Below are 25,705 nucleotides of genomic sequence, written 5' to 3' on the forward strand. Positions count from 1 at the left end.
GTGGCCCAATCGCCTCGATAATCAGGGGACTAACACGACCAGTCAGGCGTGGCGTGTTTTCTCGCGAGACGTGCGTATTCGCAGCTCGCGGGAAGAAAAGGAAATACGAGAGGTGGTGGCTTGCCTAGGCGCCTCTGTTTCTGACCCGGCGTGTTTTCGGCCAGAGTTCTGTAGCGGTCGGGATTCCGCCCGGGTCCGGATTCTACGCCGGGAGCCAAGATGCTCAAGTCCAAAACGTTCTTAAAGAAGACCCGCGCGGGCGGCGTGGTAAAGATCGTGCGCGAGCACTACCTGCGGGATGACATCGGCTGCGGGGCCCCGACCTGCGCGGCCTGCGACGGGGCGCATGCCGCTCCGGCCCTGGAGTCGCAGCCCGGCGACCAGGCGAGCAGCCTCTGCCCGTGGCCGCACTACCTCCTGCCGGACACTAACGTGCTGCTGCACCAGGTGCGTGGGCCGGCGGGCCGCGTGGTGACGGGGGCGTGGCAGAGAGGGAACCCGAGAGAGGCGGGTTTCGGGATGGAGAGGCAGGTACCATGGCCACCCTCGCTTCCAGTTGTCCAGGCAGAGGTACATTTCCCTAACGTTGTTGTTTTATTTATTTCCGTTTTTTTCTGTTCTTGGAGTCGTAGTTTTCGACACGTTAATTTTCTAACTCCTGGTGTCTCTTCTACTTTAGATTATAAGTGCCTGGAAGCCGGGGACCTGGGCTTCTGTGGCCTCCAGATTGCGACCCCCAGGCAGCTTGTAAGTGCCTACAAACAAAAACTGTGTGGGCCAGCAGATTTATTTGTTAATAGTTTTAGTACTGCAAACTTTTGTGGTCCGTTTGCGGGTGCTCTTCTCAAGCCTGCAGGGCCGAGTGACTGTTGTCGGTTGTTCTACAGCAAAGTGACAGACACTTTGGCCCAAGGGAGAGCCGGTGTATTAAACTGTGACAGAATTTTAGGCTTGACAGAAACAGTTTCTACGTGAACATGGGGGAAATTAACTTTTCGCTTTTGTTTTTAAGATTGATGTTCTGGAGGACCCAGCTATCAGGAATGTCATTGTGCTCCAGACAGTCCTCCAGGAAGTGAGAAACCGGAGTGCCCCCATCTATAAGCGGATCAGGGATGTGACGAATAACCGGGAGAAGCATTTTTACACATTCACTAACGAGCACCATAAGTAAGTCTCACAAGACCGTAGGCTCACCGAAAGTTAAAAGAAAGTGCCTGGGCGCTCGGGAGGCAGAGGCAGAAGGATCTCTGAGTTCGAGACCATCCTGGTCTACAAAAGCTATTTTCAGGATGGGCTCCAAAGCTACAGAGAAATCCTGTCTTAAAAAAACAAAACAAAACAAACAAAAACAAAACCAAGAAAGTGCCTAGGAGTCATTTGTCAAAGCTGATCTGTAGTTCTGTTTGCTGTTGGGTTGTTACTTAGCTGTGTGCTAAGCGGGACTCAGGTAAGGTCACAGTGTTAGTGGGCTCACACCTTAAACCGGATCTACCAGCTATCATGGTACCTTTATGTCAGAATCCTTGTCTAAGTTGTGTATATTGAGCTGAATGATAGGTTCTTTGGAGATGAGATCATTTGGGCTCCTGCGATGCCGTGTGTGTAAATAGCGTACAGCTGGTAAACTAAAGGAGTGAGTCTGCGAAAAAGATTTTTAAAAATGAACATACGATTAATAAGCTTTAAAGTTTAAACTAATATGTTACAGCTGATTTATTAAAATTGGATTTCGAAGGGCAGTTCTTTACTATAATTTAGGTTCGTGACTTTTGAATGAAATGGGTGCTTTCAGAACATACGGGATTGCCTGTGGTCACAAATAGTGGATGATGGGCATCTAGGACACTCTAGTCACTTTCTCGACCTTGACATTATTGACATTTTGGACTAAGTAGTTTTTTGTTGTATGAAATCTATCTTACAGGTTGGAGGTGCTTACTTAGCAGCATCTTTGGCCTTTGCCAAGAGTATATAAGTAGTGCCAAGTTTAATCATCCACATGTTTTCATACCTTGTCAGATGTAGCTCTTGTATCTTGAAACTAAGTATTGCTTAAACACGCACGTGCATGTATGCACACCCGTATACACACAGTTAAAGTGTCTGTGGGCTGCTCAGTCATCGCATCACCTTAGACTCCATAGACAGAACCACTTGTTTTCTGGAACCAGACCGAGGTTGTGTGTAACATGCTCATCAGATTCCTAATGGAGGCTTAGCAAGATTTCTTAGTTCAAGTGCTTTGAGTAGGACTTAACAATATTGGAAGACTTTTAGGACACTAAGCAAATCTCATATAGATTTTGTTTCTTAAGTCTGTCATATTAAAACTAAATTCAAATTTAATGACCATTGCATTTACTGATAAGCTTAGGCTTATCAGATTTGTAGCCAGAATAGTTACAAATGTGGCCCAACACATTTGTACATGCACAAACTTACGTTGCAGCATCAAAAGGTTGGACGCACCGTGGAAGCATTAGTGATACAGTTAATGGTAGGGAGTACAGCAGTGCTGAGAAGATGGCTTTGCAGAGCTATGGAAGTGCACTCTCATATGTGAGAGCCGTGGCCTTGTGGGGTCTACATAGGCTTTGCTATGGATTTAGTGTTTACTATGAATGATCAAAAGGATCATGTAGTGAATGGCCATTGAAGCACATGATTACACAGTGATCTACAATCACTGTAGAGCCTAGCAGTTGACTGTTAATCCATGGTTTGTTGAGTAAAGTTTTATTATCTTGTCTTCAAAGTTCTATTAATCCCTCTTACCCAGTAAACTATTAACATCCCTGTTGGGGAATACTATTTTAAGGTGTATGACTTTTGTTTATGATGCATTTGTTTAACTCTGTGAAGCTGTGATTCTTTGCTTGTCTAAAACATCTGATGGCCCTAATAAAGAGCTGAACGACCAATAAAGACAGGAGCAAGGCTAGGCAGGGTTATAGCAGGCAGCGAGTTTAAATAGAAGGAGAAATGAGGAAGAAGAGGACGGCATCCCATCAGGGGTCAACCACCCAACTACACAGCCAGACACGGAGTAGGAAGAAAAGAAAGGGATATAGGAATAGAGAAAGATAAAAGCCCTGAAGCCGAAGATAGATGGGATAATTTAAGTAAGAAAAGCTAGGAAGAAATAAGCCAAAAGGTCAGGCATTTGTAAGTAATAATAAACCTCTGTATATTTATTTGGGAACTGGATGGTGGGTCCCCCCCCCAAAAAAGTAAAACATCACACAACATTTACATAGCACATCTCAGTTTGAAGTCTAAATTCTGATCTAATTTTCTTTTTATGAAATGAAACTATTTGAGCTTTTGTATTTTCCTACTAAAAGCATAAATTTCATCTCAAGAGAATTATCTTGAAAACTTCAAAGGATCTTAACAGAATTTTTCTGACCATATAAATTTCAACCAAATATGTATACCACTGGCTTTTTAGCGGATGTCAAACATTTATGTCTCAGAAGTTTTTACACGTTTGTTTTTGCTGGTTCACTTTTATTTCATGGTTTGCCTCTTTACATTTAGAGAAACCTACATTGAACAAGAACAGGGAGAAAATGCTAATGACAGAAATGACAGAGCCATTCGAGTAGCAGCAAAATGGTACAATGAACATTTGAAGAAAATATCAGCAGAAAACCAGCTGCAAGTTATCCTTATAACAAATGACAAGAAAAACAAAGAAAAGGCTGTAGAAGAAGGAATCCCAGCTTTCACGTGTAGGTCTGAATGTATACACTTCTATGCATATTTGCAACTGTATATAAAAATTAGTATTGGGCCATATGTTCACATGACTCAAAATATCATTTTCCTGTATAATTGAACATTATCTTTTTACATTTGAAACAAATGTTTTTCAATTTTTAATATGTGAATCTTTTGCCTGCATGTATGTATGCGTATTATGTACATTAGGGATGGTTATTAGCCACTGTTTTGGTGCTGGAAACTGAAACCAAGGCCTTTGCAAGAGCAGTAGGTGTTTTTGATTGCTGGACCATCTTTCTTTTTACATTTTATTTTTTAATTTTTTTATTGTTTATTTAACTATTTTATGTGCATTTGTGTTAAGGTGTCAGATCCCCTGCAACTGGATCTTCAGATAGTTGTGAGCTGCCATACGGATGCTGGGAATTGAACCTGGGTCCTCTGGAAGCGCAGTCAGTACTCTTAATCACTGAGCCATCTCTCCAGCCCCCTATTTTATTTATTTATTTTTTAATTATTTTTACTGTATTTATTTTTAGTTTCTCAGGGCAAGGTTTCTTTGTGTAACAGCAACTCCAGCTGTTCTAGGACTCATTGTGTAGACCTGGCTCGCCTCCAGTTCACAGAGATCTTCCTACCTCTACCTCTTGAGTTCTGAGACTAAAGGCGTGTACCACTGCTGCCCCGCATTCTTTTTACATTTTAAAGTTGTCAGTGAGCTTAATAAGCAGTTGTAAATAGTGGCTGTTCATTTTCCTCACTATTTGCAGTTGACATAGTAAAAATTCATGTATGTTGGACCCATTTTCAGTCATGATTACATCAACAGATTGGTTTTTGTTTCATGTATGAAAAATGGCAGATGTACTGTCAACACAAGTTCATTCATGTTCTCTCGTGCCTAGATGACAGTTTTTATTTTTTTTCAGGTGAGGAGTATGTAAAAAGCCTGACTGCTAATCCTGAACTTATAGATCGTCTTGCTTGCTTGTCTGAAGACACGGTATGTGTCAGTATGTTCTGTTCTTGAAGAAAAGAAAATACAAACATGGCCATCTAGGATATTAGGTTTATAGTTACAAAAGATTTAGAAATTAGAACATGCCAATAAGCGATAACAGGAACAGAGTTAGGTTGTAAACAAGGTAACTGTGATCGGCTTATTGAAATAAACTCTGCTAAATACATCGACTTTGTATGTAAGCTAAATAGCAGTAACTATACCATTATTAGAACTGAATGAAGTATAATTGGAAGAATTCATGTAACTCTTGTTGTTTATCATATCACATAGTTATGATAAGTGTGAATGGTAGCTATTTTAATTTATTAAAAATTTTATTTTAAGACCTCACAAATAAGTATGCAGTGTTATTAATAAGACCCAAACTCTTACTGGATTTCTGTACAGTTAGTAGCCTTGCTGAAGATGTGGAACTTAACACTGAATCTCATACTTTGACTGTCAGATATATTTTTAAATGGTTAATCTACTACTATCAAAAGAACAAGAAACAAAAAAGGTTGACTTTATATCTTCTTTCATGACAGCTGTTTCATCAAAGTGGCTGTATCTACTAGGACCAGATATGTGTGTCCATTCTGTTTCTCTAACAGTTGTTCTCCCGTCCTATTTGTCTTTAACCATTTTACAAACTAAAAGAATTCTAAAAGATGCAACTGAACTGACCTTTTGGAATACATGATTTGGAGCATTCTATCTGATAACTAATTACTAGTTCATGTAGGTGCTTAAATGTAATTTTAAGATCCATTTTCCCAGCTGTATTATACATATCCAGCTAGTCTAAAGAATTTGTACTTAGTGGCGGCCATTTTAATTGAGCATCATTAAAAAGACGACCCTGTCATGGCAGCGAGTTGTGTAGATGGCGGTGGTCTGGAAGACGCACCACTCTCAGTGTAGATTCAGTTGTCTATTCTACAGAGTAGATTTAACTTGTGTGATACTCTTGAAAGCAGTGCATCAAATAAACAGACTTTTGATTTGTTTATTTCATAGAATGAAATAGAAAGTGGAAAAATAATATTTTCAGAGCATCTTCCCTTAAGTAAGCTCCAACAAGGCATAAAATCTGGTTCATACCTTCAAGGAACATTTAGAGCTAGCAGGGAAAATTATTTAGAAGCCACAGTGTGGATTCACGGAGACAAAGAAGATGAAAAAGAGGTAAGTAGGTGTACCAGCTGGTTTTGTGTGTCGACACAAGCTAGAGTCATCAAGAGGAGGGAGCCTCAGTTGAGGAGATGCCTTGTGACGACACCCAGCATTTTCTCAAGTAGTGATCGGTGAAGGAGGCCCAGTCCATAGTGGATGGGGCTGATCCTGGGTTCTATAGAAGGTGGGCTGAGCAAACCATGGGAAGCAAGCCAGTAAGTTCCCCTCCCTGGCCTCTGCATCAGCTCCTGCCTCCAAACTCCTTCCCTCTTTCTCTTCCTGTCTGGCTTCCTTCAGTGATGAACAGTATTGCTGAAGTGTAAATCAAATTAACCTTTTCCTCCCCAACTTGCTTTTAGATCGTGGTGTTTCATCGTAGCAATAGAAACCCTAACTAAGACAGTATAGAAGCTTGCCTTTTAAAGTTTTTTAAGATTTTATTTTGTGTATGTATGTGTGCATGCACACTATTAATGGAGGTCAGAAAACAACTTGGACAGGGTTTGGTTCTCTCCTCGCAAAAAGTGAGACCCAGGTATTGAACTCAAAATCTCAGGCTTAGTGGCAAGCCTTCGATTTCTGATGAGCCGTCTTGCTGGCCTCTATAAATCTTTATATCTTTATACACTGAAATATTTGGTGTAAAATTTTTGTATGAGATTTTTAATTTGCCTAACTTTTTATTTTTAATTAACCTGTGAGTATGGAGGCCCGAGGACAGGTGATGCCTTAGAAGTTTGGTGTATTTCCTTGTAGACTTTCTTTTGTCTAGAGTCCAGCAGTTAGGCTAGATGAACTGGCCAGTAAGCTCCGGCGCGGAACTACTGTGCCCAGGATTGTTCCATGGTCTGTAGGCTTTTTCAGATCTGCGTGCTTCCAAGAAAAACCTTGATAGCCATTTCTCTACCTTACCTTCTCTTTCTAGTTAGTAAGAGTAATAAACACTATTATAATAAAGAACCCCCCCCATTCCCTTTTTTTTTTTTTTTTTTTTTTTTTGTTTTTTTTTTTTTTTTTTTTTTTTGTTTTTTTTTTTTTTTTTTTTTTTGTTTTTTCGAGACAGGGTTTCTCTGCAGCTTTAGAGCCTGTCCTGGAGCTAGCTCTTGTAGACCAGGCTGGTCTCGAACTCACAGAGATCCACCTGCCTCTGCCTCCCAAGTGCTGGGATTAAAGGCGTGCGCCACCACCGCCCGGCCATTCCCTGGTTTTTTGAGGCAGGGTTTCTCTGTGTAGCTTTGGAGCTTAGAACTAATTCTGTACATCAGGCTGGCCTTGAACTCACAGAGATCTGCCTACCTCTGCCTTCTGAGTGCTGGGATTAAAGGTGTGCCCCCCCCCCCCACCAGACTGCTTTGGTATTTTTGAGAAGGGGTTTCTACTTGTAACCATGCTGACCTTGAATTCAGTCTGTAGACCTGGCTGACCTCAAATTCACAGAGATCGCACTTGCCTCTGCCTCTCGAGTGCTGGGATTAAAGGCGTGCTCCACCATTGCTCAGCTAATAAATGAATTATGAGACTGATTATTTAAAAAAATTTCTACTAACTTGCCTTTTAAGAGAAACATCAAATACTCTAAAATTTTAAGATGTTCCTGTTTTTATCTATCTGCCTATAATAAATAGCTGCACAGCAGAAAGAAGGCTTCATATCACATGATAGCCGTTCATCAGATTTGTCGGACTGGTGGCTGCTGCATTTCACCAACCCCAGTCCGTGAAATCGGTTGTGTTTTCATGTTCACCAACCAAGACCTTGAGATTTAAGTAGTTTGATTTTCCCAACTACTTAATCACCATTGTTTGTGGTGAAGTCATAAACAAAAGCCATATTTCTTGAACTTTTTTCCCTTAAAGTTTACAAATTAAGACTGTATAATGAAGAACAATGCCTTTTTCATTTTAATTTTTAAAATGGTTAAGATTGTGTTATATGATGTGGATATGTGGGTCGAGAGTGAACCGCCAAAGTATGATGGGGAAATGAAGGGCAACTTTCAGAAGTCAGTTTTCTCCTCCCATTATGGGTTCTGGGGACCAAATTCAGATGAACAATGTTTGTGTCGCATGTACTTACCCAAGAACCCTGACTCAGGTTATTATTTTAAAATAGGAAAATCATTAAGAGAGTTAGGTATCATACAGAATATTGCCCTCTATTAGACAACTTTCTCATTACTGCCATTTAATCTATTTTAACACATGCCATTTGGTGGTTTGCCCAGATACTTATACAAGGACTAAGACATCTAAATAGAGCTATTCATGAAGACGTTGTGGCTGTGGAGCTTCTGCCCAGGAGTCAGTGGGTGGCACCATCTTCTGTGGTTTTACATGATGAAGGTCCAACGGAAGATGATGTGGAGAGAGATGAGGAGAGAGAACTCATGGTATGAGAGAACACAGGTTTTATTTTCCGCATTGTTGTGCTATTTAACGTGCCATTGTTTTCATATTTATTGAATGAAATCACAGTTCAAAATTCTTCTTAAAGGTTTATTCATTTTTATTTGATATGTGTGGGTATTTTACCTGCATGGATGTCTGTGTAGCTTGTCTGTATTGCCTGCAGAAGCCAGAAAAGGATGTTAGAGCCCTGGAACTGGAATTACTGACAGTTATAAGCTTCCATGTGTGATTTGGGAACAAACGAGGTTCTCTGGAAGAGCAGCCAGTATACTTAACTACTGAGCCATCTCTCCAGTCTCAAGTCTGTACTTTTAATTTTAATACAAGTTATGTGTGTAGTTCTGCTCTAAGTATACAAACTCATCTTTTAATGACATTTTACTCAAATGAGTTTAAGTATTTAGAATTGTTTGAGTTTGGAAGTGGAAGTCTGTTAATATTTGGGATATGGTCGAATTTATGAAGTTTAAGTAAATAGAAATGTAAAATTTCCTGAAAAATTTTTTGCAATATTAAAATTTCCTTAGAAAATGTGCTTCTGTATCTTTGTCTTTGTACATGCTTATTCCATTTCTACTAAGATGTTTATTAGGGAGATTGAGTTATTCCTTATGTGTTGTTAAGTCTATTAGAAATGACCTACTTACCCATTTTATGAGGCTAACACACTTGTATCAAATTAAAAGGGTAGCTCTTTTCGTTGGTTACATTTAATTTCCTGAAGTCTGACTATAGCATTCATGCTGAATCTAGTCACTGGAGGTAAAATTTTATAGAATCTATTTCTCATGGTTTATATCCTTTGTTTGACTTTTATTTTGAGATAAATTGAAGATGCATTTATTTTGTAATTGACTAGCTTTAACATGTCGTGGTCACTGTAATAAATATATAGTAACTAATTATTAACTACATGTATCTTGTTAGTCTAAACTGCTACTAAGTCTCAGTCTCTTAATTCCTAGACTTATGTGTGTTTTTGTAAGTCCTCAAATTAAATTGGAAAACACTGAGTTCTGCTCTTCTCACTGTCCCTTTGTGTGTGCACACATGCCTTTTTCTCTCTTCCTCCCTCTCTCTCTCTCTCTCTCTCTCTCTCTCTCTCTCTCCCCTTTAATAAAGCTTTATGCCTTAAAAAAAAAAGAAAACACTGAGTTCTAACACACATCAGATATATGCCTCTTGATTTATCATTTATGGAGTGCTTTGTTATGGAACAATAAGCATTGTTCAGTTGGTATGTACATGTCTAGAACTTTGAGGCATAAAGGTTCTGAATTTCATGCCATTATTTGCTACCTGAATGTATTAGTGTCCATGTGCATAATCTAATTTGGAAGAAAACTTACTTCATTTTACATAGAAGAAAAATAATTGAAGATTTTCATTTTGTATTTCAGCTTAAGACTGCTGTAAGTGAAAAAATGTTGAGGGCTACAGGTAGAGTTGTAGGAATAATAAAAAGGAACTGGAGACCATATTGCGGCATGCTTTCCAAGTCTGATATTAAGGAGGTGAGTAGAGCTCTTGTTAGCACTGTTGGAGAATGATTCTCACCGACTGGAACTCAGCACTCCTCTGCCGGGTTTTCAGATTGTGTACATACAGTCATTCTCCTGGGTTAGAGTGCAGTGGTGCGGTACTTGCGTAGCATGTGCTGGAATTATTAGGATTGATCCCCAGACTGCAATTTTTTTTAATTCTTTTCTAGTCAAGAAGACATCTTTTTACACCTGCTGATAAGAGAATTCCACGAATTCGAATAGAAACCAGACAGGCTTCTGCACTAGAAGGACGGAGAATTATTGTTGCTATTGATGGTTGGCCTAGAAATTCTAGATATCCAAATGTAAGCCTAAAAGAGTAATTTTACCTTTATGTGTTTAAAATTTGTGAACCAATACTGTTGATTTTTAGTGAAAGTAATAATTTTATGTACACAAATGTGGTTACCTAGTAAGTAGTATAGATGAATTTTATATAATTCTAGTATAAGTCATGTGGATAATTTTACTCAAGTCGCCTAATACCATTTACTGATAAATTTTATGGAAGAAACATTTGTGTCCTGAGTAAATTTTAATCAAATTTTGAAAATATTAAGGTTAAAGAGTACTAAACATAGATAGGCATTGTGGTCTAAGAACCAGGCTCTTATAGGCAGTTGAAAAATTTTTTCATTTTCACCTTTAGTTTTCCAGAGGCTTTTTTTTTTTCTTGTTTGCTTTTCTGTGTGTGGACATTTTGCCTGTGTATGTCTGTGTGCCACAGTACATGCCCGATGCACAGGAAGGCCCGCAGGGGCTGTCAGTCAGATCTCCGGGACTGCAGTTACAGATAGTTGTAGGTCACCACGTGGGTGCTGGCAGTCGACCTGGGCCCTCTGCAAGATCAACAGTGTTCTTAACCACATATCCGTCTCTCCAGGCCCAAAGGGTGGTATTTCCTTTTTGGTTTTTCTAGACAGGGTTTCTCTGTGTAGCTCTGGCTCTCTTAGAACTCACTCTGTAGACCAGGATGCCCTCCACCTGCCTTCCAAGTGCTGGGTTTGAAGGTGTGTGCCACCACTGCCTGGCCAAAGGGTTTTTAATATGTTGTTAGAGAAAAATTTAGAAACACTGAGTAAAAATGCTGCAAGATAGTTAATATAATGAAATATTAATTATTTGCAAAGTGTGCCTTTCTGATAATACCTTTTGATTTCAGGGACACTTTGTTAAAAATTTAGGTGATGTTGGAGAGAAAGAGACAGAAACAGAAGTTCTGTTGCTTGAACATGATGTTCCTCATCAGCCCTTTTCCCAGGCTGTCCTTAGCTTCCTGCCCAAGATGCCGTGGAGTATTACTGAGAAGGTGAGTTGAAAAGGAATCAGTGACTTTATGGGGTCTCTGTTATCCTAGGGAGTTTCTGTTCTGTGCTGTTATCATTCGGGTTTGAACACAGGGCATTCTACAGGTGAGTTAAGCCCTCTGCCACTGGACTGAGTCCTCAGCCCTATTTTACCATGGGTCTTACGTTGTCCAGGCTGGCCTGGATCTTATTCTGTAAACCAAGTCGACCTTGAACTTTCATTTCTCCTGCCTCAGGCTTCTGAGTATCTACAAATACAGGACTGAGCCATCAGATCAGGGTGTCATTAATGTAATTTCTCTGTGTGTTTTTAAATATGTAGAAACCATGGCTACTTGTTCACATTTACTTACAGCATTTTTAGGTGTTTCCTGCTCTAAAAGGAGTGGAATCTGGGAGAATAGAGTCTAAAAATGAGGCAGACTAAATGCTTATGCAATAGACAACTTTATTGAGAGCATCAGACAGTTTATACTCGAGTGTTAAGTAGAGTTACATAAGTAAGGTGTACAATCACAAGAACAAGCTGAATGTGGCAAAAACATGTTTTTCCATAGTGGCATATAAGCAAATGACAATAGCCAGTTGTAATGGGTAATCCAAAGTAAACTCACTCCTATCCACAGTCCTGGGGGGGGGGAGGTGAAAGCATCATCCAAGAACAGTTCATCCCCATTCTTGGACCGTACTCCATCAATTAGGTGTTGTACAAATCTTCCACCTTTTTTCTCTGAGAGATGACATCTTCCAGACTATAGAACTAGTGGCATATGTAAAGTTTCTCCATGGAAATCTAACTTATGTTTGTGGGGATATTTATTTCCTAAGAGCTATGTTGCTGTTGTGTTACTCAAGTTAATATTTTTTCTTTTTAACATGGTATTTTCTAGGACATGAAAAACCGAGAAGACCTGAGACATCTGTGTGTTTGCAGTGTCGACCCTCCAGGATGTACTGACATAGATGATGCCCTGCATTGTAGAAAACTCAGTAATGGAAATTTGGAGGTATATATTGGCTCAGTACTCTTAGCTAAATGTGATTCACTTCTAGGGTTCATTGTTTCTTCTTATTGTAGAAAGAATATAAAATTATAGCTACAAAAACTAATGGGAATGTTAGAGGTTGAGTTAGGAGCTGTGACGGAGTCCATTTTCAGGTTAGCCACATTTTTCTCATCTAAATTCCATCATTAGTCTGTGCTATTAGTAATGCAGATTGGCATCCTTTCGCTTTAATCTTTTTAAGGTTGGTGTTCACATTGCTGACGTTAGCCATTTCATCAGGCCAGGAAATGCGTTGGATCAAGAATCAGCCAGAAGAGGAACAACTGTTTATCTTTGTGAAAAGGTAAATGTATTACGTTTACAATCTTACTGATCATAGCACTTTGGTGTTTTGTTTCGTTTTAATGAACACTGGTGCTTGATGTGTAGGCCAGGAATAGCCTCGAACTCTTGATTATCCTGCCTCATCTTTTTGAAGGCTAAGCCAGGAACTTTTGGTTTCATGAACAATCACAATAAATACATGATTTATTTAGCTAATGGAAATTCATGGGTGAATGTGTCCTAAATCACAGAAAATACTTCATTTTGTGGCCTGGAGCAATAGTTCAGTTGATAAAGAACCTGCCACACAAAACATGAAGGCCTGAATTCAGCTCACTGGAGCCAAATAGAAACTACCACATCTGTAACCCAGCACTCACTGATAGAAACTGTACCACATCTGTAACCCAGCACTCACTGATAAAAACTGTACCACATCTGTATCCCAGCACTCACTGATAGAAACTGTACCACATCTGTAACCCAGCACTCACTGATAGAAACTGTACCACATCTGTAACCCAGCACTCACTGGTAGAAACTACCACATCTGTAACCCAGCACTCACGGATAGAAACTACCACATCTGTAACCCAGCACTCACGGATAGAAACTGTACCACATCTGTAACCCAGCACTCACTGGTAGAAACTGTACCACATCTGTAACCCAGCACTCACGGATAGAAACTACCACATCTGTAACCCAGCACTCACAGATAGAAACTACCACATCTGTAACCCAGCACTCACGGATAGAAACTGTACCACATCTGTAACCCAGCACTCACTGGTAGAAACTGTACCACATCTGTAACCCAGCACTCACGGATAGAAACTACCACATCTGTAACCCAGCACTCATGGATAGAAACTACCACATCTGTAACCCTAGTGCTGGTGGGTGGAAACAAGTGAATTTCCAAATATCATTGGCTAGCCAGCATAGCCAAATCAGTGAAGTCCAGGTTCAGGGAGAGACCCTGTCTCAGAAAATACAGTGGTGTGTGAACAAGGAAGATGCCTAATGTCAACATCTGGCTTCTATATACATGAATATGTATATGCACCATCCTCAAACTCAAAACAAAAATTGTAATTTGTTTGTGCTATCCAATCATCCAAATAATATTTAAATTAGTCGGTATGAATTACGTAGCATTTATTCTCTATGATTGAGGGGGTGGGCAGTGGTGGGCTGAGGAGATGGCTCAGAAGTTAAAAGTATTGGCTGTTCTTCCAGAGGACTTGGGGTCAGTTTTATAAGACTTCTTACAGCAGCCTGTACCTCCATTTCCAGAGGATCCAATATTCTTTTATGGTCTCTTTAGGCACCAGGAATGTACATGTTACATATGCAAGCAAAACTTGCATACACATAAAATAACATTTTCAAGTATGGTTTTATAAACTTAAATAGACCAAATAATCAGAGGGGAAGGTTATACTCTATTACAGATTCCTGCTCAAAGTATAGCATAATGCTTTTTCTCTAAGGTTTATTTTTCCTCTCACTTAAAGTATATTTAAAGCACCATGTAGTTTGGGTTAGCAGTGGGAAAAACCTTCTCTTGGTAAAGGCTTATAAGTTATTAGGTACCAACTTAAAGAGACCAGAAATTTCAGATTTTGAGAGGATAGGGAGTTGCTTCACCAGAGGGCTGAAACTTCAGTCCACTGGCGTACATACCACCCTTACTGACTTCTGCCACAATTTTGTGTCTTTTTCTGAAGACTTTGTCATGTTGTTAATTCTCTAATAAAACTACAAGAATACACTGCCCTCTTTCCTGCTCACGTGATGCTGTTTGTAGATGGAAATGAAGACGTGTGAGTGTGACTGGGTAACCTAAGGTCTGTTGTCATCTCTTTCAGAGGATTGACATGGTTCCGGAGTTGCTCAGCTCTAACTTATGCTCCTTAAGATCCAACGTTGACAGGTATTTCTGCATTTTTATAAGAGTGTCTTGTTAACTATATTAATTGATTCCCATAAACAAATACCATCTCTTTTTTCCTTAAGGTTGGCATTTTCCTGTATTTGGGAAATGAATCATAATGCTGAAATCTTAAAAACAAGATTTACCAAAAGCGTAATTAATTCAAAGGTTAGTGTTATGATTCATATCTGACATTTCAAATTTTTGGTGCTTTTAACAAATTCTTAGATACTTTTGAAAAAGATAGGTTCAGCATTTTAGCAGTCCTGGTATCCAGGAGCTTAGAACCTATGTACCTCAACTAAAGGTAACCCTAGTAATTGAGTCTATTCCTATTTAAAAAATAGTAGTGTTGGGAAAATTACCATGTGCATCATGGATAACCATAAGTTAGAGTTAGATTCCAGTAGAATTAACCTGAGATGTTCAAACAGAATGGAGCCAGATTTTTCTTATTTTTGTACCTCTCCCCATATTCTCTAACATTCATCTTCATTTTGTGCTAAATTGTCTTCTATTCTAGACCCTTTTTCTTGTAATGATGTTTTCAGAAAGTTAGCCTATTATTTTCTTCCAAGTCAGTATCATTCTGCTCTATAACTACTCTCCCTCTGCTCTGACGACTACTCTCCCTCTGCTCAATAACTAGTCTCTCTTTGCTCTGATGACTACTCTCCCTCTGCTCTATAACTAGTCTCCCTCTGCTCTGACGACTACTCTCCCTCTGCTCTATAACTAGTCTCCCTCTGCTCTGACGACTAGTCTCCCTCTGCTCTGACTAGTCTCGCTCTGCTCTGTAACTAGTCTCCCTCTGCTCTGACGACTACTCTCCCTCTGCTCTATAACTAGTCTCCCTTTGCTCTGACGACTACTCTCCCTCTGCTCTGACGACTAGTCTCCCTCTGCTCTGACTAGTCTCCCTCTGCTCTGACGACTACTCTCCCTCTGCTCTGACGACTAGTCTCCCTCTGCTCTGACTAGTCTCGCTCTGCTCTGTAACTAGTCTCCCTCTGCTCTGACGACTAGTCTCCCTCTGCTCTGACGACTAGTCTCCCTCTGCTCTGACTAGTCTCGCTCTGCTCTGATGACTATTCTCTCTCTGCTCTGACGACTCGTCTCGCTCTGCTTTGACGACTAGTCCCAGGAACTGTTAACAAGCAAGTGGGTTGCGAATTAGTTCAGCCTTTAGAGATTCATAATTTTAGAGTACATTGAGGCAATAATCCTGAGATGTAGTTTTAACAAAATTTTATGAATTGAAATAAAAAATTAGTGAACATAATAAAATATTTTTCTAGAAAGGGAACACTAAAGGTGCTCCCAGAAACTTGACTTAACCTATATTATGTTACTTTATGCTGTTTGTGAATTTCAATCTTTTATCTTTTAATCTGAAAAAATAGTAGTTTTCCACATAGAAACAGAAGCAGCTATTTTCATATTTGGATTATCTGTTACTAGAGATTGCTTCAGACTTTTATCATTTTCACCGCATTTTGAGGACTGTTTTGTTGGTTGGTTAGTGTCCTATAAAATATATCTAGACTCTTCTTATTTGCCAGTGAGTAGGAGAACAGCCAGAACCTGTTTTGTGATTTATTCAAGTACTACCGAAAATATACAAAATATGAAAGTATTATGAAATATTCTATTATTAAAAAATCCTGAAAATAGAAAAAACCTGCCATTTCCTTTATTTTAATGGAAATTTGCTTATGTTAAATAATGAATATTTGAGTTAAACTAGAAATCATGGTATAAAGTTAAGAATCTCTATAGATTTCTCTTGTTACTTATTTTAGGCTTCCTGAAAGCATGGAATATAAGATAAAAATACTACAGTTTAGAGGTGGCTGTGTGTGTAAAATGCTTTCTTTGCAAGTCCAAAGACTCACATTAGGATTCCCAGTACTCACGAAAAGGCTGTGTTGCAGTGTACATGTCTGCAATTCTAGTGTACTCCGATAGGAGACTCACTGATTAGCTAGCTATCCTGTTTTATCAAGCAGGGAACATGAGAGACCCTGTCTCGAATGAGGAAGAGGAGCTCGCTCCTTGACCGCCATATGTGCATGGTGGCCTGCATAGGTCAGCCCTAACACATGGATACACGCATGGTTCAAATAGTAAATGTGTTTGTATTGGTTATGAGAATTATGTTAACCTAAGGTTTCTTTCTTAGGCTTCTCTTACATATGCTGAAGCACAGATGAGAATTGATTCAGCTGCTATGAATGATGATATTACCACTAGTCTCCGTGGACTAAATAAACTAGCTAAAATTCTTAAAAGAGGAAGGATTGAAAAAGGGTATGTTCTTAATCTACTAAGACATGCTTTAGTGTATGATTATGATTAATATCAGTTATACTGAGATAATGTTTGTCTTTCGAGCATTTTGTTAGAATTTTGTTAGCTGGTAGACTGTACTTCATAGATTATATCATGGCATTTACCTAGCCATAACAGGCATAAGAGGAGGAGTGTCAGCACAAACTTGTTAAAAAGAAAGCAGTTAGAAATAGCTTCAGTGTTGAAAGACTGCTGTGTGTGGAGACCAAGTATGGAAGCCTTTCAGAGCTTGGAGCCTTTCAGAGCTTGGAGCCTGGGCTCTCACTATATTTTGAATGCTCACTATAATTTTGAAGCAATTACAGAAATGCTTTTGCTGATGATGCAAACGCTGGCTCTGGACTATTCATACAGAGTGCCTGAATTAAGTTCCTGAATGCAAGTACCATCCTTCCATAATTGAAGCCACAGATAATTAGGCTCAGCAGCAAGTGTGACCAGTGACTACCATATTTGAATAATTAAATAAAGTTATCATTAATTTTTTTCTAATTTCTCCATGATTGTCCAATATCATTAAAGTTACTTCCAGATCGTACAGAGTGACATGTGTCTTTAATCTCTGCACTCAGGAGGCAGAGACAGGTGAATTTATGACTTCCATTCTAGGCCAGCCTGATTTAAATAGCCAGTCTGAGTCTATCCAAACCTAGAAGTGAGACCCTGTCTCAAAAAACCCGAAGAAAAAGAAACAGACTTTGAGGTTGATGTGGAACTTGACGAAAGTAGCATCACATCTAAAAACTATTTATTTATATAACCTTCAACCCATTAAGAACCACACATATAAAGCCCTTAACATAGCATATTTTGAGAGCCACAGCAGTCTAATAGGAATAGCCATCAGTCCTTACGATGTAAGAGTGGTAGTAATTTTATCAGTCTCTGCTCGGTTGCCTGTACATCTTCTCTGATTAACCTACTTAGATAAGAACTGCTCTTGTCCTCCCCATCGTTGCCCATCACAATATATTGTTTTCCAGTCTGCCTGTTCTTTTAGCCACTTAAAGTACTTGCAAATTTATGTAGCTTAATAAAAATGTGAGAGGCTTTATATGAATATAGACATCTGATATGGGACTCCCCACTGTATGCTGTGAATACCTTTAGTTAAAAAAGAAGCTGTTTTTGGCCAATGGCCTAACAGAATATAGCCAGACTGGAAGATATATATATACAGAGAAATAAGGTGGAGTCAGGGAGAAGCCATAGAACCATATGCCTCCACCGGAGCCTACTGTAACCTTGCTGGTAAGCCACAGCCACATGGCAATACACAGATTAATAGAAATGGGCAAATTTAAGAAATACTACGCTTAAGTGATTGGCCAAGCAGTAATTTAAATAATATATTAGAATATAATATAGTTTCTTTGTGATTTTTTTTTCAAGTCTAAGCAGCCTCCCCCAACAGACATTAAACTTAGTAGAGGTCATAAAACCTCCCAAGAAAAATGTTTATGTACTTGATATACTCATCTTCTGTTTTAAGGGAATTACTTACAGAATGTTTTCTCTGTCCTTGGTTCATCTGACTAATTGCTCTCATTTTTACTCAGGGCTTTGACTCTGTCTTCTCCAGAAGTTCGATTCCACATGGACAGTGAAACTCATGATCCAATAGATCTACAGACCAAGGAACTGAGGCATGTGATTTTTTTTTAAAAAAATAAATGATATTAAATATTAATTTTAAATATAATAAGTGGTGTATTACTAATCACCAGAGTATTTATACCAGAAACAGTTGTTACAGTTCAAATAGCTATGAAATTTCCTGGTTTATTAACGATTCGCAAAAGTAAATGTGATCTTTTTAACTTTTCTTATATAAAATTGGGATAAGGTAGTAGAAAAAATTTCAAATTTACCTTGATCTGAATTAATTTATGTTAGAACTTAAGTGGTAATAGTTGCAAAACTAGAAAGATGGCACTGATTGACTTTTAAGTACTTAACACAGTATGCAGAGGTACGAGGGACCCCAGGCATTGCATCTGGAGAGATTGCTGCCCTGTGAGAGGACCCAAGGTTTGTTCCTAACACCCACATATGATGGCTGGCTTGTAACTCCAGCTCCAGCGAGATCCAATGACTCTGACCTCCCCAGACCTACAATCTTGTGTACACACACGTGCCCACAGTCTTAAACACACACACATTCTACAACATGCACATAATTGAAACATTAATAAATCTTTTAAAAAATAGAGTTTTTGAAGCTAAACTCTAAACTTTGGTTCTTACTTTACAATTTATACAACTTGAAGTACCCAGTCATTTGACTTCCCTATGTGGGGGTCCTAATACTTGAAAAGGTAGTAGAATTTACAAATGTTGAGTAACTGAAACATGACTGAAAACTAGTGTGTTCCGTGATTCCAGAGAAAGGAAGCAGTAGATACAGCATGCAGATAGTTTATTAACTAGCTTAGAACTTAGGAAAGACTGCAGAAGGAAGACGTGTCATTGTCTTAAGGAAGGAGAAGTCAAACTGAATTCAGGTGTAACAGTGACCTCTGTGAAGAGAGTACTAGTGCACGTCTGTCAGCTAGGACTCAGAAGTGTCGTGTGTGCTACTGTTACAGCAGAATGCCTCACCCAAATTAGCTATTGAAAATATATTAGTGATTTATTGGTCAAAATTTGGGGAGTTTAGATAATATTGTGTGACCTAGCTTTTACTTCTCTCAGTAAAGTTTATTTTCATAGCTCCATTTCTGTAAGAGGAGGTAAACGTAGTAGTTTTGTTTTATGTTAGTAAAGTTAGGGACGCTTCTCTTTTTTTTTCCCTTGAGTACAATTTGCAACAATTCTAGCATGCTAGAATTTCCCCAGAGAGACACAGGTAGTAACCCGTTAGTATAGGAGCTGAGAAATTAGAGAAACACGAGGTACTGAAAATAGATATGTGCTGCCTGCAAATGTTTTCACTGGAAAATATTTACTCACTTATAAAAGTTAACTTTGGAATAAATGTGATGATAGCTGTCTCAGCTTCTTTCCTTATGCTTTTCCAACTGGCAGAGAAACAAATTCCATGGTGGAAGAATTTATGTTACTTGCAAATATTTCTGTTGCAAAAAAAATTCATGAGGAATTTTCTGAACATGCTCTGCTTCGAAAACATCCAGCTCCACCTCCCTCCAATTATGAAATTCTTGTTAAGGCAGCCAAGTCCAAGGTAAAGTCTTAAAGATTGAAAAGTCACATGCATTTGTAGCATAATCTATCCATTACACTGAAAAATTAATATTCATGTTTTCATAAAAGTTTAGTTGATATATACTACACCAGTAGCTCTTTTTGATATTAAAAAATGTGATTTGGGATTTGAACATCTCTTCCTACATATCCATTGACACCAGCTACATACTAACATCCTTTATGTCCAATAAGGAGCACTCACTCTTTTTTTTTTTTAAGATTTATTTATTTATTTTGTATACAATGTTCTATCTGCATGTATGCCTGCAGGCCAGAAGAGGGCACCAGATTTCATTACAGATGGTTGTGAGCCACCATGTGGTTGCTAGGAATTGAACTCAGGACCTCTGGAAGAACTATCAGTGCTCTTAACCTCTGAGCCATCTCTCCAGCCCAAGGACCACTCACTCTTAAAGCCAAATGATTTAAACTAAGTTATCTACAGTATCATAGACATAGTTTGCTCTTCCATCTCTTTCTTTTGTACATGGTGGACTGGCTATTTTTTTGTTGTTGTTGTTGTTGTTGTTTTTGTTCTTTTGTCAATTAGACACAAGCTAGAGTCATCTGAAAGGAAGAAACTTAAATGCCTCTATAAGACCTCTAGTTGGCAAGCCTTTGGGGGCATTTTCTTGATTAATGATTCTTTTCAGTCCATTGTGAACGGTGTTACCCCTAAGCAGGTACAAGAAAACAGGCTGAGCAAGCCAATAAGCAGTGTCCTTCCATGGGTTCTACTTAAGTTCCTGCTTCAGTTTCCTGTCTTGGTCTCCAGACTTGACATCTCTGGATGATGAACTGTGTGATATGGAACTGTAAGCAGAAATAGACCCTTTCCTCCCAAGTAGTTTTTGGTCATGGTATTTTATTATAGTTATAGAAACTCTAAGACCCATAGCTTCTATGAAATGCATAGCTTTTAGAGATTCACAAATAATTTGTTTTCTCCTTAGGTCACCCCAGTTCATATACATACAAAAGAAGGCTATTTATGACATGCATGGAAAGGGGGACTTTTTCTTCAGCTGTTTATACCCCTTTAGTTTCATCATACTTAGGCTTGGCAGGACTCTAACTTACTTGGTTTTCCTCGGATTTTGTATAGGCTACTTTTTTTTTCCTGTTGTGCAAGCATGTAAGGAATATCACTATTTGAATAGTATGGTATGAGTTTCTGATTTTATAGTTTATACCCCATCTTTATCCATCTGAACTGCCCCAGCTTCCCAGCCCCAAGGATACTGCATATTGGGGGATTATCTGAGGTTGTCTTATTTCTTAACAAGACATGGTAGTGGAAGGAGGGGTTTCTTGCTAAGGTAGAGTTCATCAGCTGAATTTGATGCACCAGAACATATTCTTCCTGTGACTAGCTTGCTTCTGGCTTTTACTTTTACTTTCAGTGGAAGGAAAGAATCTGCAGAGGAGCCAGCTATACCACCTCAGAGACTAGCAAGCATAAACTGGACTATGACAAAGAAATGGCACTACTGCCTCCACTCTTCCTCTCTCCCTGGAACGTCAGGATTCTTGATGCTTTGGGACTTTCGGATACATTCAGCATAAATCAGCCATTATTTAAAGTTATTTTTAGTGCCTCTAGTTAACAGATAAAATGTATGAATGCTTACTATCTGTACACAAACACTATTTTTATTTGATCTATTTATATTTTAAAGAGCATGCTAATTCTGGCTGGGCATGCTAGTGCATGCCTTTAATCCCAGTATTTTGGAGGTGGAGACAAGCCAATCTCTATGGGTTCCAGGCCATCCAGGGCTTCACAGTGTGACCACTGTCTCAGGAATAGGGAGAAGGAGGAAGGACAATACCACTGACTTTGTGATGTTTCATTTGGTGCTTTTCTTCCTTTTATTGACAGAATTTGGAAATTAAGACTGATACAGCCAAGTCTTTGGCTGATTCTTTGGACCGGGCTGAATCCCCTGATTTCCCGTACCTGAACACTCTTTTAAGGATATTGGCCACTCGCTGTATGATGCAAGCTGTCTACTTCTGTTCTGGGATGGATAATGACTTTCATCACTATGGCTTAGCCTCCCCAATATACACACATTTCACTTCTCCCATCAGAAGGTATTGGTTTTTTTTTTTTTTTTTCCATACAAAACTAAAGGAGGGAGAAAATGGTTAACTTTTTTTCTTCAGTTTTTCAAGATAGGGTTTCACTGTTTAGCTAGCTCTGGCTGTCCTAGAACTCACTTTGTAGACCGGACTGGCCTCGAGCTCAGAGAGATCTGCCTGTTTCTGCCTTCCAAGTGCTGGGATTAAAGGCATGTGTTACCACTACCCAGTGAAAATGGTTAACTTTTAATACAGAAATTTTAAAATTAATTTGTCATTGTTCTTATTTCACCTTCCATATATAGATATGCAGATATAATTGTTCATCGGTTGTTGGCTGTGGCTATTGGGGCTGATTGTACTTACCCGGAGTTGACAGATAAACACAAGCTTTCAGATATATGTAAAAATCTCAATTTCCGGCATAAAATGGCTCAGTATGCTCAGCGTGCATCAGTAGCTTTCCATACCCAGGTATTTGCCTTTTGTTTGTAGTGGGAAATTTTGTTTATTTGGTATTTTCAAAATTATTTTTGTAAATCTCAGAGTAAGATTTCTAACAAGATTGTATGTATTTTACAGCTGTTTTTCAAAAACAAAGGAATAGTAAGCGAAGAAGCCTATATTCTCTTTGTAAGAAAGAATGCAATTGTGGTGCTAATTCCAAAGTATGGCTTAGAAGGCACAGTTTTTTTTGAAGAAAAAGATAAACCAAAGCCACGGCTTACTTATGATGATGAGGTATGGTATTGCTGATTCTTGTTTTCTTGGGGAAGAGAGGTATATTTTCTCTGACAGTTGGCAAACCATAACTATAAATTGTTAAAATTTTTCTGTATTTATGTAGGTGGAATTTTTCTGTGTCTCTGCAGCCACCCCCAAATAACCACTCAGATACTTATTAATGCTTCTTATTAACTAGTTCTTACAACTTAAATCAACCCATATTTCTTACCTAAGTTTTACCATGTGGCTCATGGCTTGTTATTTAGTTTTCTACATGTCCTGTTTCTTTTGTATATGGCTTGTGACTGACTCCTCCAACTCTGCCCTTCTCTTTCCCGGTGTCCTTAGTCTGGTTTTCTCGCTTAACCTTACCCTGTCAAGCTATCAGCTTTATTAAACCAATCACAATATAGTTTACAGTGTACAGAAGGATTAGTCCACAGTAAATTTATATCCTAAATCTCAAAATGCATGACAGAAAATCCACGTCATCCACTAAACTTAGAGAATATTTAATGATACTTTACTACAAACAACTAATTTACTAAGATGAATGACGTCATTCAGGATTACCTTAGTGACAAGATGAAGTGTGCACAAAAATAGACTATATTTGAGGCTGTAAAGTTTAATGTGGGTTTTTTGTTTTTTATATTCAATACCTAGAAGCTTACTAATATTGTGGATTTTTTATTCCTTGAAAATGTTATATATAATGAAATACATCTTGATCATATCTATCTCTCACTTCTCCCCTCCAACGTCCCCCAGAACCCAGCACATCTCCTTCCCAACTTCATGTCCTCCTTAATTTTAAACTTTTAAATTACCATAGAAGATAAACTGGAAGTAGGATTGAGATTCATATTTAAGAGACAATATTGATAAAATGTTTTTTTTTTTCAAGATACCTTCACTCAGAATAGAAGGTACAGTGTTCCATGTCTTTGATAAAGTTAAAGTAAAAATCACATTAGATTCATCAAATCTTCAACATCAGAAAATCCGCATGGCCCTTGTGGAACCACAGGTGAGACCAAACTTAATTTAATGGTGTGGAAAAGTTAACATCTAATTTGTTAAGATCTTAGGTATTCCAAATGTTGGCACTGGATTCCAGGCATCGGAGATTCTAGAGGTCCTTAAGACCATTCCATTCTCTTGCCTATTTCTTTACTCTAGTTTATAATATACAAGTTAACTGCAGGTGCTCCATTTAAAATCCTGAATTTTAACCTTTTGGCTTTTGGTGCTTGCTGTTTATTGCAACATAAATCCAATAGGGCAAATTGGACACAAGAAAGAGTTATTGTTACATTACAAACACAAAAGCCAAGTTGAAGCTTCTCAGTTTTCTTGCTATGTAGACAAGGCTAGCCTAGAATTTGCAAGGATCTTCCCAAGTGCTGAGATTGCAGGTGTGCACCTCCATTCTGGCTTACTTCTGAACCATGGTTACTTCCTGTGCATAACTGTGTGCGGTGCATCCTTCTAACTCAGTCCCCTCCACTGAAAAGTCTATTTGAAGTTGAAAGTAATAGTGGGAAAGGGGAAGGTGAGGTACACATTTCTTATTTGATGCTTCTAATCACTTCATTTTTCCCATTTACACTTTTAGATACCAGGAATAAATATTCCTCCTGATGTTTCAGACATGGATCTCAGTGGGCCAGGAGGGAAGAAGAGGAAACTTGAGAAGTAGCTACATGCAACAGTGAACTTCAAAGACTGATGATTACTGTAGACAACAACAAAATTGAAAGCATACTTACAAACTGGTGTGCATGATAGTAACTTTCAAGTACATTTCAATAATTTTAAGAAATTTGCATTTTTATTGAGTTACTGACTAAATCTATCTTAGACTGTACTTCTGCAACAACAAAAATTATGCAGAAAAATTCATTTGAATATCCATCACTTAAATCACCGGTGACAGAATAGCAACTTCAAGGATCTGTGATGATAATTTAAAGGGAGTACTCATCTGCTCATTGACGAGCAGATTAATTTTTATATAAGTACTTTATTTAATATAGAAAAACTGCAATTTCTGAGGAGAATTAACATTTTTAGAAGCAAAGCACAAGCCTTTCTAAATCTTGAGCTGTCAGTGTTTGGCATTTGATCTTTTTGCCATTTTAATTTGCCTACTTACAACACTGTGTTCACACATTTGAAAAGCCTCCTTACTTTACTAGTGGTTCTCAGAAGTGAATGTTTTGGGATTATAAGAAAAAGAAAACTCAGGTATCTTGGATTGGGAACATTGTGATGTTGTTGACAGGTGATAAGTTCCTCAACCTGTGTCGCCAGTGTTTCTCTCAGACAAGGCATTACACTCTAGGGAGTCAAAGTAGAAATGTTTGCTTTCTTACAAAAACAAGTAATGGCTTCTGAATTTTGGTTATACCCAATTATATAAGAGAGAAGGGACTGTATTAGACATATTAAAGGAACAAATGAAGTCTCATTTGTTGTACCAGTTTGACTACCTCGTGCCTTGCACATCCCAGATTAATGATTACATTAGGAAAATTTTAACATTTCACTTTGCTTAGTCAGTTTCTAGTCTAGTAAACTACTTTTGTGGTAGTAACCAGCTGAAAAGTCCCCAGGCTATAATGGAGGTACAGCTGTATCCCGTATACAAACACACATTCAGTACTGTTTTCCAATTTCCTATTAACAGCAGATAATATCCATATGTTAAGGCAGAACTTGATTTAACTGAAGGAAGACAGTCAAGCAGCATTTGGCCCACAGCATTTCAGACTGTTGGCTGAACTACAACTACAGACAGCCCTGCTGTACTTGTGGTTTATAAGCAGCCAAACAATGTGTAAACAGGTATGGTTATGTTCCTGAAATAAAAACTCAATTTTCCAAGGAGTATAA

General features: G+C 38.5%; 1 protein-coding gene across 2 annotated transcripts; it reads left to right on the forward strand.

The window, feature by feature from the left end:
• Positions 1–104: 104 nt before the first annotated feature.
• Positions 105–25,705, forward strand: Dis3 (DIS3 homolog, exosome endoribonuclease and 3'-5' exoribonuclease). 2 transcript variants are annotated; one of them, XM_038309836.1, is made up of 21 exons: positions 105–447; positions 680–747; positions 3,544–3,737; positions 4,659–4,732; positions 5,753–5,920; positions 8,133–8,297; positions 9,717–9,830; positions 10,028–10,165; positions 11,023–11,169; positions 12,058–12,174; positions 12,416–12,517; positions 14,373–14,437; positions 14,521–14,605; positions 16,620–16,747; positions 18,349–18,435; positions 19,817–19,973; positions 21,879–22,093; positions 22,387–22,555; positions 22,664–22,822; positions 23,715–23,837; positions 24,426–25,705. In XM_038309836.1, the coding sequence occupies exons 1-21, from the start codon at positions 220–222 to the stop codon at positions 24,507–24,509; spliced, it is 2,787 nt and encodes a 928-aa protein (XP_038165764.1). In that variant the 5' UTR covers positions 105–219; the 3' UTR covers positions 24,510–25,705. The 2 variants fall into 2 exon arrangements, with proteins under 2 accessions (XP_038165764.1, XP_038165763.1); XM_038309835.1 differs by lacking the exon at positions 680–747 and adding an exon at positions 1,013–1,170.

This window comes from Arvicola amphibius, chromosome 13 (genome assembly GCF_903992535.2).
Source record: "Arvicola amphibius chromosome 13, mArvAmp1.2, whole genome shotgun sequence".
Lineage (NCBI taxonomy): Eukaryota > Metazoa > Chordata > Mammalia > Rodentia > Cricetidae > Arvicola > Arvicola amphibius.